General features: G+C 45.1%; 1 protein-coding gene across 3 annotated transcripts in view; it reads right to left on the bottom strand.

Moving 5' to 3' along the window:
- Nucleotides 1-773: 773 nt before the first annotated feature.
- Nucleotides 774-21,034, bottom strand: part of LOC111269256 (uncharacterized) — an 84,587-nt gene continuing 64,326 nt past the window's right edge. For 2 of the 3 annotated variants that reach the window (XR_002685676.2, XR_002685675.2), the window contains 5 exons: nucleotides 16,707-16,930; nucleotides 16,391-16,491; nucleotides 10,210-10,410; nucleotides 4,063-4,177; nucleotides 774-3,395 (listed from right to left, as the gene is read on the bottom strand). Coding sequence is in view for 1 of the 3 variants with exons in the window: in XM_022848716.2 (XP_022704451.1) it covers nucleotides 4,116-4,177; nucleotides 10,210-10,410; nucleotides 16,391-16,491; nucleotides 16,707-16,930 (588 nt within the window). In the remaining 2 variants the exon portion in view is untranslated. The remainder of the gene's footprint in view (nucleotides 3,396-4,062; nucleotides 4,178-10,209; nucleotides 10,411-16,390; nucleotides 16,492-16,706; nucleotides 16,931-21,034) is intronic. The other variant, XM_022848716.2, reaches the window with a different exon arrangement.

Genomic DNA, 21,034 nt, shown 5'->3' with positions numbered 1-21,034 from the left:
GATGAATAGGTAGAAAATTGATGCTCCGTCGCAAAATACGGACGATAGGCGATAATTAATTCGGTAGCTGAAAATATTGACGAATAGTCAATCAGTAAATAGCAACGGTAACTGGACTAACAAAAAGCCGAATATACCGTAGAAGTTATCAGTCTGTTACAACAGTCTACAGATAAAGTCGAAGCGTAGAAAAACATAGAATAGCAATGCGACGCTTAGTGTTGTCACATGATTCACAAGCGCGTGCAGGCCCGTCAAACAGAAGTACCGGCCATTTACTTTTAGTTTAGCATCGCTGAACCCGCAGAAAAGCTGCGCTTCCACGCGCGGAAATGAAGTTTCTGTCTGTAAAGAGTTAATGCCCTAGGCCAATGTTGCTTGACTCTGCCGTGCAGTAAAACTTGCGTCATTTTCTCTTAGTAGAGTCTACTTAGGTTGCTACGAGGCCGCAGTACTCGCATGTACCTACAACCTACTTAATATTTAAATACCTTTACTTATGCTTGGGTGAAAAGTATTTTTTTGCCCACCCCCCTGTACAGTCGGAAACACATAAAAATATTCTAATTAGAATAAAATTGTACCTCCGTGTGCTACGGTGCTCCATGAATGTGCTAAGCTATTCGAGTTACCATCTAATAGTCTTAACAGGTAAATACGCCTATAGTCATATAGAGTGAGGTCGTACCTAATCTGGCAAAATTGGACAACTATAATGAGATTATATAGTGAATATGGTACCAGGAGGCACAATGAAGACACTTTGACACGAGTATAGTCATGTGGGCATTCAGTTTATTTAGCTTATCCATCCCATCAACATCGTGATTACCACTATTATTATTGTTGTTATTTATAATAATTTTAAATATTATTTTCTATGTCTTTTTTTTTTCGTTGCCAACAAAATACTCTCTCTGGTTCATTCTCGGCGTTCTTCGGCTTCGTTGCGATCCATCGCCATCCGTTTGTTTATAGCTATAGTCATTTGTTTCGTGTTTTCGTTTTTTTAATTGTGTCATTTCTATTACTGTCATCTCTGCAGAGTTGCTACTGCTCTCATATCTGCAGTACCAAGTTTCCCAAATCCCAGATAATCTTTCCATACATTGTCAACCCCCGCAGGGGGGGAAATTGCCTCTTGTGGCATATGTAGACGTCGGTTGTGGTAACGCTGAGCTTCGAGTGGCTTAGCCGATAGTTTCGTACGCACCATCGGTGTCCTTCAGCTAACAGGGCAACATGTGTCCTAACTAAAATCTCACCCGTCGCAAATCCGCCCTTCCATGCGTGACTGTCATTGGCAAATTTCAGCAACATAATTAATGGTGTAATAACTACATAATGATAGTAATTACTATTTTGTTGTAGGTATCAATGTCAACAGTGTGCTTCGCATGATTAAAGAACGTACACTAGCCTTTATCGTAGAGTACTATGTAACACACATGACTGCATGACGGAGTTACTATGCATATTTCGCATTGGACTGACTGGCGTTCGGGTACGATGCAGTCACACCGCAATCCTACATAATCTGTTTCCGACGACACTCTGCGTTAATTTTGACGTGGACGTAAAACAATTTCGAAGGAACGCGCTTCCGGTGCCTGTCTTATTACGGCGTTAGCCTGGTGCGTAATTTCAAACCAGCCTAATAAACCCCGGATGCCCCCATGGAAATTGAACGGTGTCAGTTTTGCCTTTACAAGACTATAGCAGTTGGTCATCTGTCGAAGTTGTGCACAAATATGTTGTTTCTTCGGAAGTATTACTTACACAGTTAACTTTGGCGATGTTAATTTATTGTCTAGGCTTTTTTGCAAACTAGCTCTAGCAGCGACGATAGATCAGATCGTTGTTTGTGGTTGCCTTTAGCGCATCGCGACGGTGTTTCGTTTGTCTTTATGTTGTTTCGTTTATCTAGAAGCGTTCAGCTGAGAGGCTGACTTATATAGACAAGTTTTGTGCTTGTAAACAGCAGCGGTAAATATGAAAAAGCTTGTACGTTTCGATGTAGCCTCGGTCGTGTGGTAGATCAAGCTCCGTAGGTCTTCTATAAACCTTGTCACTGTTTGTTACTCATAGTTCGTCGTCCTAAACGTATTATACGTAAGGCATCGATAGACTACGTCAGCTAGACATCGTCGCTAATTAGAACGTCTCTGTCTATAGTATAGGAACAAGCCATCTTTGCCTGATAAAAAAAATTCTACGATCTGCTAGAGTTTCGCGATGCACTTCAAAGGACTATGCTTGGTCCAAAATCAACTCCCAAAGTATTTCTACGTGTGATACACGTTTGAAAATTGCTATTAAAATGTACATAGTTAGCTCACAGCTTTAACGGATTTTGCAATAAAGCCTTCATACGTTGTTATTATTATTTTTTTTTTTTTCATTTTATTAGATATTTTATTTCTAAAACAATATATCTGTAGCAAACGCGATCGGTCTACTATTTTGCATATGCCTTCAGATGTAACTTCAATTGAAGACGTAGTTTCTATATTAACTAGACATGATGAACGTTATCAGCAGCAATGGGTTTTTTTTTACCCATTTTTCCATTCCTTCACCATTCCCCGTACTTACACAGTCGTAATAATAATAATAACACATAGTTGCGATAATATAGGTACACTATTATGTACAATATAGCAGTAGCAAAGCCCGCTCACTGTGTGCGATGCAGTTTCTTCGAATAGATACTGATCGTCTGTTTCGATGTGGCTTATTTGCGTGTACAACGTTTCTACTCCTTATCCGATAGTCTAGTTTAATATAGATACTGTCATTACGGTCTACGTACGTCTGTCGGTCTGTTCGATGTCGACCCTGACGATTTGTATAGTAGGGATGAACCAACCCAGCGTTTGCCCACCATTTACCGCCGTTCACACCTTTACGGCCGCTCGATCGTTCAGTTCAAGGATCAACTTACGAGCGAAGCTGTGTAGACATTGTTCTGAAGTTTAAGTTCAAGACAGACAGACAAACAGACAGACAGACAGACAGACAGACAGATAGATAAGATAGATAGATAGATAGACAGACAGATTGTAAACAAGACGCTTTTTCATCTAGAAAAACGAAACAGGTCGATGTAATATTTTCTCCACGTAACGATGTTAGCTCGACTGGATCACCTGTAGGAATCAACATGTTGAGCTCGAAGCTCGGGGACACAGCGTTTGAGTGACGTACGGGTCCTGAGCAGTGGATATGAAGAATGCCCCCGGAAGTGCAAAGCCGTTCCGTAGACATAGTATTGATGTTTCGGCGGCGGCTTATTTTACGATGAATGCATAAGGGGTAGCGCTTTGAAGCACTTTTGCGCGAAGCTGCACAGGATTTATGATGCTTCGATTCCACTGACTAGAATATTGCTGTTTCTGCAAGATAAATAGTTCGCGTTTGGCTAGTAGAAAATGAATTTTGAGGGCGTACAATTTAACAGGCATAAAGGTAAACATCTCTCTGTGAGGCCACTTCTTCATTTTCTAATTGCAGTTTTCTTATCGGGTCATCTGCACTTCTCAGCCTAAATAAATACAAAATTGCTAACTGATTGTGTATAGATTTGTTGGCCTTGCGTTTAAAACGTGGAGCAACAAGCATCGCTCCCGGCCCATTGGGATTTTCATAGGCATACGGTCCTGGCGTCGTTAAATGATTACAGATAGGAGAAAAAATCCATTTTTACTACTCGGCATCGTGTACTTATAGAAAAGTAGACCCTGTGAAACGAGCCATCTGAACTAAACTATTTTTTTTTTTAACTCTATCAAGCAATAATTACCTATAACGGCATACTGTTTTGATTAACAAATATTTGGTGAGCAATAATACTAGCTATACTTTACTTACTTAACGTTTGTTTCTATACGTTCGTTATAAGTTACGTACTATATATATATATATATATATATATATATTTATTATGCTAGAATCGCTCTGCGCCTATTACTTCGTACATTTTTCGTCTCAGCTTGTTAGGTATTTTAAGTGATCTCCTGAGAGTTGCATTTGTATTAAAAAACAAACCGGTTGGCTACTTACTTACGTATTCGTTAATTGATCGATTGTAATTTTTAAACCGCCACGCTCCACGATCATTTATCTCCTAGCCGAGAGAGTGACATCATGGCTAGCTGCTCCTGACGGCGTTCCAAACCTAAAAAGTAGGCGAACAGAACCTTTTGATATAAAACACTCGTACAGAAGACACAGCCAATAATGATAAAAACAATAGTAAAAAATGGTGACCATAGGCCAGCATCTCGACAGTCCTTCGAAGCATTCGACGCACAAACAAACGAACATTGATTTGGGCGCACCTCAAATTATGACGATTTGTTACACGTCGATCCGTCATGGTATCTGAACGTCATACAACTGGTAAGTTAATTAGAGTATCCATGCGTTTTGTATTATTTAGAAATAATTTCAACTTGGCCGTATGCGTAAAACACGGAGCAAGTACTATAATCTTTCTTCCGAATGATGATTTAGGCCTGCAGCTTAAATCGTTGATCTTCGTACCCATAAAGCCGATAAGCTACCACCATATGTTTCAGCCACGTATAGTCATATTGTTAGAGCTCACATCGGGATCGAGCAGTGACTGAAAGATTCCGGATCATGCTTATCAATTGCAGATAGCACCATTCCGATAATTACGGGCTACGCGTTGGTGTTACGGTTATCAAATACCTCTATTCAACTATAACTCAGTGTTTCGAGCGCAGACAAGATATAACTTGAATCGGAGTAACTGTGACCAGCGTCTGAAGCGATGCGGTTAATTACAGAACATTTTTTCCAGAGTTGTACTGACGAATATTGTTCCATGTGATTACTCTTAGGGCCTTTTATTTGGTAGGTTGGTTTGCGCTTGAATTTTGGTGCAATTTTGGTGCAAACGTATATCAAGCGAACTTTAAACACAACTCGTGTGGCACAGTTTCATCAGGTGCCATAACCCAAACCGTGTCAGTACATACGAGAATAGATGACCCGCCTAGAGGAGCTTTCTTTACTTTTACCTATAGAAGTATAGCCGTTTTCAAAATCATTTGAAGCTTTTCCAGGACATAGCTCCCTTAGCAACACACGTGCTATATAAGGCCATCATAAAATATAGGAATCGATACTTTTTTCAATCAGTTTAATTGTTCCCTTTCTGAAGGCTTCGTTTGCTCACAGGGAAACGCGTATCTATTTCATAGAGCAATGCTGACCTTCAACTCTCTCTTAAGATTCACGAAATATTGAGAAGCTTATCTTGTTCAATTAATCTGGAAGAGAGCACCCGAAGCCATCTGGATTCTTATGACGCTATTCGACGCTAGCCGATATTTCCATAACGACATATATGCTTGATCGATTATATACTAATGATCTGCTGCCCAATGACGTTTCTCCACGACGACGATGCGTCTGCTACTTGTGTAGAAATTTTACGCGACGATTCCAACAACTGTGGGACACTCGAGATGACTTCATCGCCACTCCAGGTTGCCGAGGCCGACTACCGCGACAGCTTTGTCTCGACTGCTTGCATCAGTAACTGCACCTCACGTCTATAGATTATCAATCGCTTGTGTTTGCTGTTGCTATGAGCTGCGTGAGGATGGGCTCGAAGAAAGAAGTCAACACGAGCGTAAATGAAGGTAGAAACAACAGCACTAGCTGCATCAGTAGCATTATGGCAGTTCGTGCGACTGCTAAACGTGCATCGCGCGCCGGATGCCCGGCCGATATCGAACGGTCGCCAGCTCGAAATGGGGACGTCAAGATACCTAGTCCACACGGCGCCAGACAGGTCATGCGGCCAAGTTGCCGTCGTTTGTTGTTATTGCCGCTGCTGTGGCGGTAGCGATGCGTGGCCTTCGTACAGATCATACTCCGTACGTTTCCGTGTATCTACCGCCGTCGGTGTTGACGCTATTGTTGCTGATGCTGTCTCTATGCGTTTAGAGTGGCTAATGATACTGTTGCTGGCCCGGGAGTACCATCTCGTCTCGTTAACAGTTACTGGCGACACCAGTCGCATCCGCCACGCCAGCTACAACCGTGATAGCAGCAGCAACGACCACGACGTGAACAGCATGAATCATCAGGGCAGCCCAACATGATCACGGTTCGCTGTCGCCGCAGCCGTCACCTAGACAGGCTGGCTTGTCGGGTCACTGCCGTTACACGCTGGGTCCTCGTCGATTACACACTAGTTACCAGGTTAACTGCTATTCTACCATGTGTTTTTAACGAGCTAACATACTATATTATAGTATTGCTAGCAACAGCAAGAGTGACCACTAAACTGTGAGTATCGGATATAGGGTGTTTGTATATATGCGCGTGAATGTGTGTGCCTGTGGACCCGTCCGTCTAACTAGTACACAATGCATCTATCCATGGAAGAACGCACGCGAAGCACCGAAATTTTAGATGGGGTGTGCCTACCAGTATTTTCTTGGCTATTTCTCCGTATGCGGACGGGCTGTCATAACCGACGATGGCGATCATGATGATAATTCCGACGATGATGACAACGAAGAGCACAGCGATGGGACTGAGGCGGTGCCAGCGTGCTGCTGGTGCTGCTAATCGCTTGAACGGCCGAAAGAACTAAAAAGCACATTGGTGCTACCGCTCAACTGAACTCTCGTCTGTGCCGAGAGTCATTTTAGCAGGAGGAGAGAATAGAACATCTTAGGCAATATCGGGATCCGTAGCAGCTGCAACTGCCGCTGATAGCTGGAGGAGTAAGTAAGACGACCGCAGCAACAGCAGCAGCAGCAGCAGCAGCAGCAGCAGCAGCAGCAGCATCATAGGCTGGCTCGCTAGCAGTGTTTAGAGGATCCTTCTTGCCGGCTTGTCCTGACGGCACATTTTCGTTCGCATCGTTTTCTTTTCCTTAGTCTTGTTTATTTTGTTGTTGGCATACGCCGTCGTCGCCATGATGTTGTTGCTGGCGCGCATCAACCGACGAAGCTGTCGCGAAAGCTATCAACAGCAGCAGCAGCAGCAGCAAAAACGACAAGAAAACTTGACAGCAGAAGAGCAGTGACGTAACAAGGATCACAAGAGAACAGCAACTAAAAAGGACAACCAGGATAATAGACTAGGCCAGCGTATTACTACATATCCTTACACACACGATCTCTACATTATAGTAGGGTTTACGAACTAACTAGCCAACTACGTCGTGTAAGTAAGAGCAAAGTTGTCTGTGTGTGTGTCACGGGCGTTTGCGCTGACTTCACCGACGACATTAACAATAACGACAGTTCCGGCAATGGTACGGGTAGCGGTAATGGCAGCAGACCGTATACACCAAGTTCCGCTAGGAATACAAGTTCCCAAGAGCTGCATGCTAGTAGCTAGAGACATCGCAGCATTTGAAGTTGGTTGTCTGCCGGTTGCAGAAGTTCATCGTAGGCAGTGTGGTGCTATTGCGGGTACTTGAGTTTGTATCTGTTTGTTATTTAGAAGAGTAACTTACGCTTCGGCCTGATTCTCCTAGAGTAAATATTGAAAGAAGAAGAACAACAACAGGCGGCAGCAACAGCGGCGAACAGTAACCTAGGCGAAAACAACAGTCTGAGAGGTGAAGACGGTAATTGTGATGATGATTAGCATGTGAGAAGAGCTGGGCAGACATGAGCCCATAGATCGAGCTAATGAGACAACAACACCGGGCTAAATGGATGACTATAAGCTGATAGTAGCTGAGTCAGCGGTAAGATTAGCTGGCGCACGAAACAGCTGACACATATAAGTGCGTCTACCAAAACTTCTGCACGAAAATCCGCACGACGGTGTTTCGATTACGGGTATAGTGCTATGGTGCCACAAATGGGCGTCATCAACGCGCGGTATGACGGCACAGTCACAAGACAGCACATGCTCCCGTTGATAGATCGTTTTTCCTCTCTGTAATAAAATAATATAGAACATGAAGCATTACTGAACATCTGTGGCGTTAGTTTACTTCAGTACTACTCCTCCGTCAGCGGCAAGGAGCCGCTCGTCGTAAAGACCATCGCTGGTCTTTGTTATAAGGCATTTGCTGACAAAAACCTTATTCAAATTGTATTCGATAGTAGATCTCCTTCAGTGACTCGGTGCTTGAATATCTTTTTATTAGTACTAGCCACATTCATAACTATCGAATCCAAATTGTATTATGCATAGAAACAATCAGTCTGTTCGATCACAGAATCTTTACCCCATTAAATTTACGCCTCGTCTCACGCTGGCACATCATTAAATTAATCGATAGGTACTGCCGGTGAAAGTGATTGCCTTACAGTAGAGCTGGCCGCTGGGGATCGGTTTAGCCAGTCGATGGCCAATGCTTTTGGCGGTATGGGTGTGATCCTGACAAGGTCGACAAAACGAGTAGCATCTCTTTCGCTAACACTGTTACCGGCGGTTCCCTGACTAGCGCTGTTTTGAGCCCCCGGCGTTCCGCGGTGCCCGACTGAACGCTACTCTACGCTATTATCCAGCACAGGCAAACCCGAACTGGCCGAGCTCAGCTCGACGCTCATTCGTTTCTGTTCCTTATTACGTATTGTCTCTAAGTGGAGCAATTAGCAGAATTATTGCTTCTGCTATCAGGATAGTCCTGCTGCTCAGGATATCCTGAACAGAACACTGGCGTTGGTTGGGGGTTGTAGACCGATGTCACATGCAATAACGTTATAGACATGGCGTCGATTAATCAGTAGATGTACGAGACTGAGACAGTCTATATACTAAATACGAGATGTTTTCTGTGGCGGCTACTACAGTCGCCGTCGGCAGCGATTACGGTAGCGCCGCTGATGCGGAAACTTTGGGGGCAAGTGCAGTGGAGAGAATGACGCTACGCTATCGGGAAGATACTGGGCGTCCGCGTAAAAACCCTTCGCCAGAGTCTTATGCGATGAATCTGTTACAAACTACAAGTAAAAACTGAGCCCACTAGACTTGTAGCTGTGCATTTGGGTACAGGAGAGTATTGTTACTGAGATAGACAGGAGCTCGTCGATAAAAGGTCACAAATCGGGTGACGTATGAAGGTGCAAATGATACAGGGAGGGAATGATAAAGTTGCGCGCGGAGACAGAAATAACCGGTACCAGTAATTGCCAGGCACACATATGATGGCTGCGAGATACGGTTTCATCGTGCTAGTTGGGGCTGTGCTATATCTTTTATTTATTGAACTCAGGTATTTGACATGGAGAACTTTTGCTTCTGGCGAAACTGACCAGCCATGTAATGTAGTCTTCAATTTCATAATTGAAGTTATAATTAGAAACATGGCAACTACGAATTCTAGCATAATAATAGTGATAATAGGCGGAAATTTAGCCGCTCGGGTGTGGCTTCGTCACAGTATGACGGCCGGGTAACAGCGATCTCTGTATGGAATAAATGGTGAGTAAGAATTAAAGGTTTTCTCATAGTGACAGAAAATGCAGACTTCAACCATGCCGACTAGCTCAGTGATGTTTATATTTTAGGTTAACACCTATTCGTACGAGAAAAAGGGAAAAATCAAATATGCTCATCCACATCGGCTATGACAGACAACGTGAACGAGCGAACTAAGCACGAGGGATACTTAAGCACATCGAAATTGCCCATAATCAGCACACATACATTGATTGATCCATAGAGTAACTGTTAAAACAATATATTGCTTCGTACAATAAGCAACCTGTTGTTTGGCTTTGTACCCACGAGCCTAAAGCTCGACCACAGTCGCAGTGTCTCATCGTGCGTGTCCCGAAATGCATAGCGTAGGACTGTTTGTATACGATAGAATTCGACTGATCTTAATTTTGCCATATTCCGATCTCACCGTTCACCATTCACTAAATAGGTCAACTTTATGATACCATTTTTTTTCTCTCTTATTAAATTTTATTATCCATCTAGATAAAACATCGTGTTACTATGCGCCTCGTTGAACGCGAAACGTCGACCAAGCATCTATGTAATTTCATCGGTATTTACATTGGTGTGGCATTCGCATTGGGTTATTTGTACAACAGGCAGCTATCGTTAAAGGACCGCGATCGTAATGAAACAACCGTGGTAATACGGCTAATATAAAAGGGATTATCTCACACAACAAACAGCCATGTTTCCGTGTCCATAGCGTTGGGGTCCGTCTCCCGCTAATGTTCGTATCTAATAGGTACCTACCTGACACCATTTTCTGGATACTTTTGAGCTGATCGTCAGCCGACGGTCTGGCTAATCCTGACAGACTCCCATATCCGCTGGAGTCAAGCGAACCCGATGAAGGTGTCGGACTCAACGAGAACGGTCCCTTGGAGCCGAAACCTGGTGAGCCGTACGACGAAAATGCTACTGCCATTCGCTCTTCGTGCTGGGCCCGGAGAGCTGTGCAAATAAAATGACAAAACCCACAAACAGCTCGTAAGAATGAATGAAACGAAAAATCGAGCGAAAAAAAAACCCAACTGAAACCCACTTCAAATACCCATACGTTAAACAAATAGGTAGGAACTTAACCAACATCTCGACACCAACGAAAATTTCTTAGTGACTAATCGTTAACGATATCTAGAACTGATAAGTGACTGCGAAGTGACTCGTAGAGAAGCACTACGTAGCTCTTTCGGCAAGAACTGAATACGGAGACACAGCACAGAGCAGACAGGCCTCGAAGACCAAGCAGCGAACGCTCTCCGTCTCTCTCCAGCAACTACAAAGGTAACTAACCGGCTTCCGGTATTGTTTCGCTAGTCTAGTGACTCGCTGCCTATTTATGTGATATGCCGTCAGCCCAAAGCGAGCAGCAATATCGCCACTTAAGTACTGCCACCGCCAAAGCAACCCACTATTTACGGAAGAATTAGAACCCGGGACAGACGCAGGCGGGGGTTGGCTGTGTTGAACTCCGCCTGTGTCGGTGACGATACATTTCTGAACGTCTAGACGATGACGAAGCACCAGTGCATCTCTGATCGAGATGTGACCGCTGAAGATCAGTTCGTCACCGAAGATCAGCATGAACGGTGAGGATAGGTTAGTCTTCGGGGCGAACATCAACTTCAGAGCGCTTTGTTTCCGAGACGTTTGCTCGTTGCTGTTTCTCTCGAATTTTTTTCTGGGTGGCGCCATTATCGTTATCGGCAGCAGAAATGACTGCGGCGGCTTCTGCGTCTTTCATGCTTATTCCGATGGATGCCGAATGTATCTGATTGCGTTTGCTGAGCAGAGTTCGAGAAGAGGCACTTGTTTAGCGCGCGGCAAAGATATTGGGATTGGTCTCCGTGATGCGGAACGTCGCTCAGCGCCAGTCTCTTCTTAGCCGATGTTTGGCAAGACGACGATAGTAATATGGTACTCGTTCTTTGACGGTCTTGCACTCTAAGTGGGTGTTTTGAACCAGCGACTCCTCAAGAAGACAACGTGAGCTATTATCCATCCATCTTTCAATGGGTCATCCTCGAATTCTGTCTGTTTCTATTGGCAGACGACCTCATCTTGTCTACTTCATGGAATCTAGTAAACAGAATGCGGCGAACCTACAACAATCGGCTATTGGGCATGCAGCATTCGAATGGCTTGGAGACTATTGATCGATTATCTTCATCGAAGTCGAACCCCGACGATGGACGCAGGGTCTTCACCAGAGGTCAACCAGGGCCCGAACGAACCGAAACATAGCTCTAGAGCTCTAGCACAGAGGTCTTTCTCAGAGGCACTATACGGTTATTGCGAGAATCGCTGCTGATGGCAATACAAAACGATGAAGTCGATCCGACGATGACAAAGCCCACGAGTGTCGGTGAGCGCGACGCCGTGGAAATGTCCTGCTTCTCCGACGACCTTGCCGGTCTGCTTCTTTAAGGGAATTCCTTTGAGAAGTCTTTTCATTGCAACGTCCCTGCCGATCGGCTCGAGGATGATACCAATGACGACGTCGCTCACAGAACACTTGAGGACTGCCATCAGTTCATCCTCACTAACACCGAGATAAATTCCTACGAGCACTGAGGTCTGTCGAAATGGAATTGCTTTTACGAAGGCCTACTGCAAAACCGTGTAGTTGGCCGATGATGAGCCTGTACGGTACCGATCAAACCCAGGTCGAACAAGGCCCCCGCAAACTTGTACCTTTCCCTATTCGCAAACGTCAGCCTCATGTGGAGTTATTTTTTGACGTAAATAGATATGCACACTTGTTCCGAACTTAATGCTGATCACATTCGTAATTGTTGTTTGTGCTTTATGGGGTGGTAGGTCCCATAACGTAAGAGCAAGGACAAAATCTGTATATTTGATGCAGCTAAACCTGGACAGTGCTCAAGTACAGGCACAACATTTTAACACAGCGGCGACCACAGTATTCGAAGTTACAAGTTATTTGCTTACGATTCAATGTGGACACTCGTTCGTATTTAGCCGGTGCGGCCCAGGCATTAACTAGCTTTCGTATAGACACCAAAGCGATCATTTCAGCCCGCTGACTACCGTCTATGTCTCATCATCTGGCTGTTCGCCGCACCAGAGCCAAGAAAAGCAGGTTGAGATAAGATAAAAACATTTAGTTTTTAACAGGTACTCAACAAGCGGTCTGATTGTCCGGCCGATAAGAGAAACAGAGGACGACGAAAACTACCGGATCACACAGCGTTAAAGTAACGACTAAGATACACCGATAACGACAACAGCCGTCACTGCGACGAAACTAACAACAGCTGAAAGAACACCAAAATCAACAACAAAAACAATTTTAACAGCTTCGACAACGACGGTAAAGCAACGGCAGCGCCAAGTGACACGAAAGGCGCAAGTGCGTGTGATCAAGGGACCAGTTGACGCGTTCGAAGATCGCTTAGAGACTGCGACAGGTCGTATCGCCTACATGTAGCAGTACTTAGGAATAAGTTGAGTACCGCTGTTCTATTAGCAGTTGTAGGGAGGTAGGTGTTCCTTGTAATTTCTAATATACCTATACGCATTTTACCTATAAGCTTATGGTAGTCGAGCAGGTGAAGGGGTTCGCAAATGCAGTCGAAGAGTTCGAAATCGGTAAGTGGCCCGCCGAGCCAGCCGTTAGAAAGGATGAACAAGTTTGCTCCGGGCCGGTCGACTATGTGCGCTATCATAAATGGGGTAAGAACAAAAGAGAGGAGGCTTTAAGGATGATAACAATATTCCAACTTAGCAGATATATAGACACATAGTGAAACGGACAACAGCTGTGAAAGCGGCGGCCATAGTTGATACAACACGGGTGACGACGACAGGCGACACTCGGATGCCAAATGGCGCCCCGCTACAAGTTCCTTATGGACGTTGTCGTTTAATAATGTTTCGTGTGTGAAAGTACTGGTTAGCGGATCTGAGTCGCTGTTAGCACGACAGCTGCGACAGAAATAAGATTTAGTGAAGTAGGGGTTGTTTGTAGTTGTTCTGACGATATTAGTGATTGCGCCTAAGATTAACAAGGCTGAAGGCTCGCACGCCTTGAAGGATACAAGTGCGCCTACGACGACGACGGCGGCTTAAGAAGCATGAGTGATATATTGGGAGAAAAAGATGAATGGGACAGTGAAATATCAGTCGGTTCTGTCTTACGTAATGTATTCGTGCTCGTGTATTCCGCTCGCCGTTTCAAATAGCTTAGTTTCGGCATAACTTCGATACTACTTATCTAGTACAAATAAAGTTTCTATTCCAACCTGTAGGTGCGTTACGAGAACACATTTCAATTGAAACCAATTTGTACCGATGTATACGCACACGCGTGCCATGTTGAGTCCCCTAGGCGTTCGCATGCGTACTTCTGCGTGGCTGAACTCACAAGACGATGTACTGACAAACCTGTTGATTGCCCCCCTAAAATAGGAGCAAAAGCCGAGTACGCTGGATTAAAGTAAATACAGTATTCGCGGTGATGACATCCGTTTGAGCCGCAAAGCGGCCGCCCATTACCAACGCGGCTACTGACAGCGACTTTCGACAGGCTGAAAATCAACATTTGCTTTAGTTAACCTGAACAGTACTCGAGCGGATTAAGCAACGAAGATGGGACAAGTGGTGTCAATTCACTTGGGGGGACGCCGGGTCACGCCGCTGCTGTCTACACTCCCCCCTGTCGAGTCGATAACCGTCCACAAATCGTCCTAAAGATCTGTTTCTCAGAGGGGCCCGCGTGTGGCCGATTAGCAGAATCCGACCGCGAACTAAGTTCACTTGCTGCTTTAATTGTCATTTATTTCGGTCGCTTATCGTTCGTCTGCTGAGACCCGTGACACATTACCACCGTTGGGTAACACCAGCATAAGGCCTGTCAAACTGCGACATCGCGGTAAAACTGCAGTAAAAACTACTGACTGACATCTCTATTCGCTAATCCTAGTTGACAGGGAAGCGACACTTGGACTTCTAATTAGCCTTTAAATAGAAAACATCGCTACGAAAGAACGTCCACCATTTTTCGGTAGGGTTTGCTTAGGGCATAGTGGAAAGCAGGGAAAATGCTATCGTTTCATGCTCGGCTAGATTTTTTATGTCTACATCGGTACATGGTGAATAGGACAAAATTAACCAAACCCATAGGGATAAGGTATGTTTTGGTGTCTGAAGGAGGACCATTTTATCTATCGTGTCCCGCTTACCACTGAAGGTTTCACCGAAGCTTTAATATAACTTATTATACGAACCTTTAGGATGTGACTTGGGTATCATATTATCGGTAAATTATTACATTAGCCTAATTTAAACGGTTCCAATGTGAACTGTCAGTCTCGATATGCACATGGTTCGTGTCAGACATTTGTACGCGCCGTCTCCCTGCTGGCTCATTCTAAAGTAATCTACTTCTAAGGATCTTTTATTGGCATAATTAAACGAAATTAGATGTCTTGACGCTTTTCAGACACATTGGTACAGACATTGGTAAACCTAGCTAGTATATCATTGTCTACCAGGGTTCCCCCGATCGAGATAACCGAGACTAACGCGGGAGCCCACTGGAACCACACTCCGCCATTGCAGACCCCCAAGGTAGCTTTAAGTGTTTGCTGCGATATCCCGCTGACCATGTTCAAAACCCAAGAAGGACTAGCCTCTATCGTTATACTCTAGATCGCCATTGATTTTAATAGTGACATCAGAGTGACAGACGCCGATACATGATTCCGCTTAGGTCATTTGTGGGACCTCCATCCGTTTCAACGGCCATCCCCCACATTTTCCGCTAATGCTTTTCTATTACCTAAACTGAGTAAGTGATTGAGCATTTTTCCAAGGAGGACCCAGTGTAAATGCATCAGTGGCGTATCGAGCCGACCACGCTGCCACTGCCGCTATCGCTCCTGCTTTCGTTGCAATAGTTGATGCGGTAACTCCGACGCTTGCGGGCTGTTTTGATCAGGGTCCGAATTATTCGCTAATCGTTAACGGGCCTTTACAGACGACCACACAAAGCGTGTAAACATAAGTTAGTTTACCTGTAGAGGTACACCCGTCATCAGTCGGAACCCGCGGACGACCGCACTCCGTAGAAGAGCATAATATCGTCGCGGCCGGGGCGCCGCCGACTGTCATTATCGATTTCGCATGTTCCACTGTTCGCTTATCTACAATACTACGAAGTCAGTAAATTAGATGCTGCTATCAGCGTGTTACTCGGGCATCGCGGTCGGCGATTGCCGCTGAATTTGTTGCTACTTTCGTTGCTGTTCATCACAATGCTCATGGTCCATTTGCTGTTCGATTCCAGCCAAAGCTCGATACTACTTGTTATTTGATCAGCACACTTAGAAGCATGACCAGCCCATTGGACAATTGTCACACGACGGATTTGTGATAGACGGCGGGGGGAGAACGACAATCCCAGAATGAGCCGACATCGGCGGTGCAGTCTGAGCACCGATGCGCCTTCTCTCGTAGACTGTTTCAAATTTTCTCTGAGCGGAGAGAAGCTTCATAGCCGAGTTGATACATCAAGGCCAGCTAGGACATTCCGTCTTGTCTTCCCCGAGACGCAGATGGTTAGAATTCAAATAATAAATCTTAGATGTTTCACAGTTCGACCGCGATGGGCTCCGTAGCGTTGTGGACTCCGTAGCGCTTATGTGTCACAAATCGTTCAGCTACCACGCTCCATGTGTGCGGTCTACCAGAGATGTCTCTCTAGCTGGCCGGAAACAAGCACAAAATGTCGACAGCAACGACAAATTCATGGAATAATTACTAATAAGGCAAAGGACAATTCAATAGTAAAGCGTCTGTGTCACACGAAACTTAAAAATACATAATGGGGCCAGATATTGGGAGCGGGTGCTCAAACGTATTGGGGCAAAATGCTCATTTGAAATATATTGAATACAACGTATTCTACCTGTAACGACGTCAAAATCAGTATGACTTTGCAGCATCGCGCTAGACGGCGTTTCACAGCCATCGTCGTCATCGCTCGAGTCCTGATCACCAGCCGATCGCCTAAAAGGAAATGAAGATTTATTAATTGGCTCGATGTTAGTTTTATTTGTCTATTTATTACTAATAATAATAATAATAATAATAACTTGAACTACCTCCGTTTGCAAGCTACGTTTATTGGAGCCAGGTTAAGGTCTCAAAACTTTATCGCATCCTAGCTTGACAACCAAGTACAACCGATAACGATGCTATATTTACCTTTAAGAATGACTCACCTTTTATTCGTTTTGCCCGCGCCTGTGTCCCGAAAGCCTTTTGCAAATGGGTTGTTATCGATTTTTAGCTGGGTTATCTTCTCGTTTTGGTATGCGGTCACCGCGATAAATTCCGTTTCCCGAAAAATGAAGGTCTTGAACGACGCGCACGCTAGCTTGCCAATATCTGCCGTACGCACGAGATGAAATCGGGGCTGGTATTTGTGCATTGAGTTGAGGATTGTCTGGGAAAGCACACAGGACACCAGCAACATACGTCATGTGAGAAACAATACAAGGATGCGCATTTCGAACCCAAGTATTTCAAATATACACTAAACCGAATTATTTGGTGATTACTCTTCGAAACTTCAGATCCTCTGCCTCCCCACTGTCAACCGATGTTCGTCTATAGTTTCTAAGCGGTGCAGCTTCTCTTTGCACGACCCATTATGTCGCCGTTATAAAGTAGGAGTGGTGCTAAGCAGGATTAAACAAAGCTTGCTATCTGGCAAACAATCACAACTCATTACGAATGGTAATAGTAGGCTAATGCGGTTGCTTTTATTCTCCTTTTTTTTCCCTGTCTTTCTTATTTTGTCCGCACTTTTGCTCGTTTTTGTCTCGCTAACGCAAGCTCGTTGGGTAGAGCAGCGACGTTTAGCGGCAGCAGCGGGAGGTAAGGCCATCTATTGCTAATGTAGATTCTGGCGGCTCGGATAGCGGATTGAGCGCAATCCGCTGAGGGATATGGTCACAGCACGACGATCGTCAAAGGAAAAGCAAAAAGCCAGGTGAACGAACGTTCCAAAGACGGATGTCTCTTCCATGACGCCGGACATACGGACAATCGTTGATTGGCAGAAGTCGATTCACAGTTAAGAACCCGCTTCTGATTGCTGTTAGCGGGTCAATTAGCTGTCAGTTATCAAAGGGACCAACGAATTCTGTCGCATTATGATCCATATCGGTAAGCGTCGATTTGACAACAGGCGCCCGGATCAGAAACAGCCAACACAATCAGTAAGTACGTAAGAACGTAACTGAACGCCATATCGGTTCGCCGATGCCGATCATTATCTAAGGCTAAATCCCAGCTGAAGCACGCCTAGTCGCCTCAGTATCGAGTCCACCAGCGTGGACACCAACATCACTACATATGAAAGTTGTTCTTTGTTCAAGATCGCACAGATGATACTTTCGATCAGTCGATGATCCGAAGGAAGCAGCAGCTACGGCTGCTGGCTGTTGAATCATCGCCGGAGAAGGTAGGCACCGTTCTTCTAGACTGCAGAAGCGGACGTCCCATCAACGACGATTACGATTAGCGGAATCCTACCTCCAGCGGAGAACCCGCTGTCACCCACTGGTGACGTGCAAGTCTATGCACCTTAATTTCTGCGGTACCTGTCGTGTCGATAGCAAGCGATGCGACCGTCCAGGACCGCAACGGGACGCACATCTCTTTGTATATACTCTTCTTGCTAGGTAGCGCTTGTTGTGAGATTGTCTGTGATGGCCTCTGCATTGCTGTGACGTCAACACGGTCTACAGGCTAGCGTTTAGGTGGCGTCGTCTTCTTAGTGCTACGTGCGCTAGTACTGCTGCTAGACTATGTAATTAGCAAAGGTTGCAGATGAACTTAGCCATGTTGTAGCGTTTTTGACAATCAGCTGGTAACACATTTTCTGCCTGCGTCGAACTATTGACGCCTAACTTAGGTTGACGTATCAACGCTCAATATGACGACGTAACTGACCCTTTTCTATTACGTTCGCCAATCCGTTCATTCGTTGCTTGCTTGATGTTGCGCAATAATCATATCCGGCACCTACCGTAAATATCGCTGGGTTACAACGCTTTATAACCATGAAAGTTCGTGGGGCTAACAAGCAACACACCATAAGTTTAGCCGACTTGCGTTGCAGAAATGTAACGTTATACGATGCACCCATAGCTAGATACGCAGTAAAACTGGCCATAGGAGTGAGCAAGGAAAAGATCATCAATTAGTTTGACCTCATGCTCTTCCGGACAGCTGGCAGTGCGCTGTCAACACCGTCATACGGAGATCAATACTCCCACGGTTATTGCTATTTCTGTACGGGGTTATAGGAGGAAGCTGAAAATGACCAGGCGACCAGATCTGAATTGGCCACTGATTAACGTCAGTCAGCCTAAGCAACGCTGCATTACCGGCAAGTGATAATTACAACAACAGCACAACGGGCAACAGCATGAACTTGCTCTGCTGTCTGCTTTTGTGTGTCGACGTCGGCTGCCGACTTGTTTTGTTGTTAACCTTCAAAAGGAGTTAATAGCTAACACAAATTTCCTCGTACCGACACTTCAGGCATAACATGACGGTCAAGAAAGGAGGTCCTTCGGTCACTGCTGCATTGCGGCGATTGTTCCTGGCGCCGGCCGGCCAGCCAGTCTGTCGAAGTAACACGGCAGCGCGATTCGTTCAGCGCCTTCGAAATGGGTGACGAAGTGAAGCCTCATTTTTCTACGTGAAGCTCTGACAGTTTGCCGCTGAAAACATCAAACGGCAGCGATTTGAAGGGATGGACATGAGTGTCCGGAAACGAAAAAAAACTAACCAGTGTCATTGATAACTCGCGTAGCTGTTAACTCGTCAGGGAGCATCCAATAAACATATACCTTGCGACCCTTCGAGACGTTGTCAAAGTAACGATGATCGTATTTTCAATTGGCTAAGGAACTGCCAACGATATAATTAGCTGAATGGCCAAAAAACATTATCAATTGCTGGGTTATTATTAACGGCACTATAAGGATGAAAAAAAAGCGGGCGTGGACTTCAGCGATACGTTTCCCTTGTTGAATGACTTCGTCGAGATTACTTTCTCTCAAACGTGTCTGCGATGGTAACTGCGTTAAGCACGGCCGTATTCTCTATACTGAACGCAATAATTTTATTTGTGCTCCTCGTAGCAATTCTGTTTGGTTCTGTTGATCTGATGTTATTGCTCGTTATGGTCGTAATCCTGAGCCCCATTACTCTGTCGAGATTCAGAGTTTTGGCTAGCCAATTCTAGTGGCGAAGCGACGGCGTCGTAATTTTCCGACCGTTCTGCGCTGAGCTCAATAGCAGACTGACCTGAAAAAATGGTCAAGTGCAATATTGAATTTTATATAAAACCTATTCGTGACTAAAGTGTAAGTATTATACGTGACAAGTGCCGAAATCAAAAACAATACGCTCACACAATATGTATCCTACAAATTAGCAGAAATCTCCTCTAAAACACGTTCTACTTCGCGCTGAAATGAATTTGTTTTCCATATTTTCCTGTCACCCTCAAAGGTAAACGATCCCTCTGTTTATCTCCTTAATTTGTCTGCCCATGGAATTCTGCCGAAGTTGGAAGTCGCAAAAATCTTTACGTTGCCAACAAGTGACTACACCGAACTCATCCGTGCCCCATCTCCGACGAATCTATCTTTGGAGCAGTAGGTAGTACTAAGTATTATTGTAAGCCGTACGCAGACAAGGTCGATTTAGGTACCACCAATCACCAAGTCATTTAGTCAATCAGTGAGCTCTCGTTTAGCCGAACGCTTCGCGGGTCGTTCTCACCTAAAAGGCGGAGAACTCCGACGCAACGGCAGTCGTCCTGTCGCCAATGTAACCGTCAACGTACCCGCTACAGTTTATAGACGAATACTCAAGCAAAAAAATAACCTACCGTAATCCACACGCACACTAACGCGTACGCACCTCCATGTATGCTGTTACACAAACAGATAGTCCCCGAAGAAGAAGTTGAACAAGAAGATTACGCAGGAGACTATTTGCAGAAGGCCTACTGCCGCAGCAGGCGAACGGTCATCATCACCGTCGCATTGACCTGCCGGTTCTGCAGTCGCCATCCCGACTGTTGTCGTCGCTGCTGCTGCTGATGATGATCACTGTCATCACCATCACAATCATCATCATGTTAGCGTAACTATCGGGTAGAGGGGCAGATTAGGGGGTGGCGTGTAGAATATGTTGTCTCTCACAGCGGCGCCGGCCAGTCGCCAACAAAACGCCACAGATTAGCACAGTCGCCCCCGGAGTGGCAGCGATAGGAAAGGACAAATGGACGATGGACCAGCAGACGGAAAAGCGATACCAAGCGTTCTCTCACGTAAAAGCATTATCAGCAGCGACGACAACAGCAACCATAACAACAAGAACAACGGCAGCAGCAGTAGCAACGACAGGGAAGACGCTAATGAGAGAGAAATAACCGGAATCAAAATGGCGATGACAATGACGAGTATAGTGGGAAGAGCAGTAGGAAGAAGACACTATAAAAGTACAATGGAAGAAAACAATT

The sequence above is a fragment of the Varroa jacobsoni genome, unplaced genomic scaffold (assembly GCF_002532875.2).
Source record: "Varroa jacobsoni isolate VJ856 unplaced genomic scaffold, vjacob_1.0 scaffold_1369, whole genome shotgun sequence".
NCBI lineage: Eukaryota > Metazoa > Arthropoda > Arachnida > Mesostigmata > Varroidae > Varroa > Varroa jacobsoni.
Note: the sequence above shows the minus strand (reverse complement) of the source record. Positions and strands in the feature narration are given on the sequence as shown.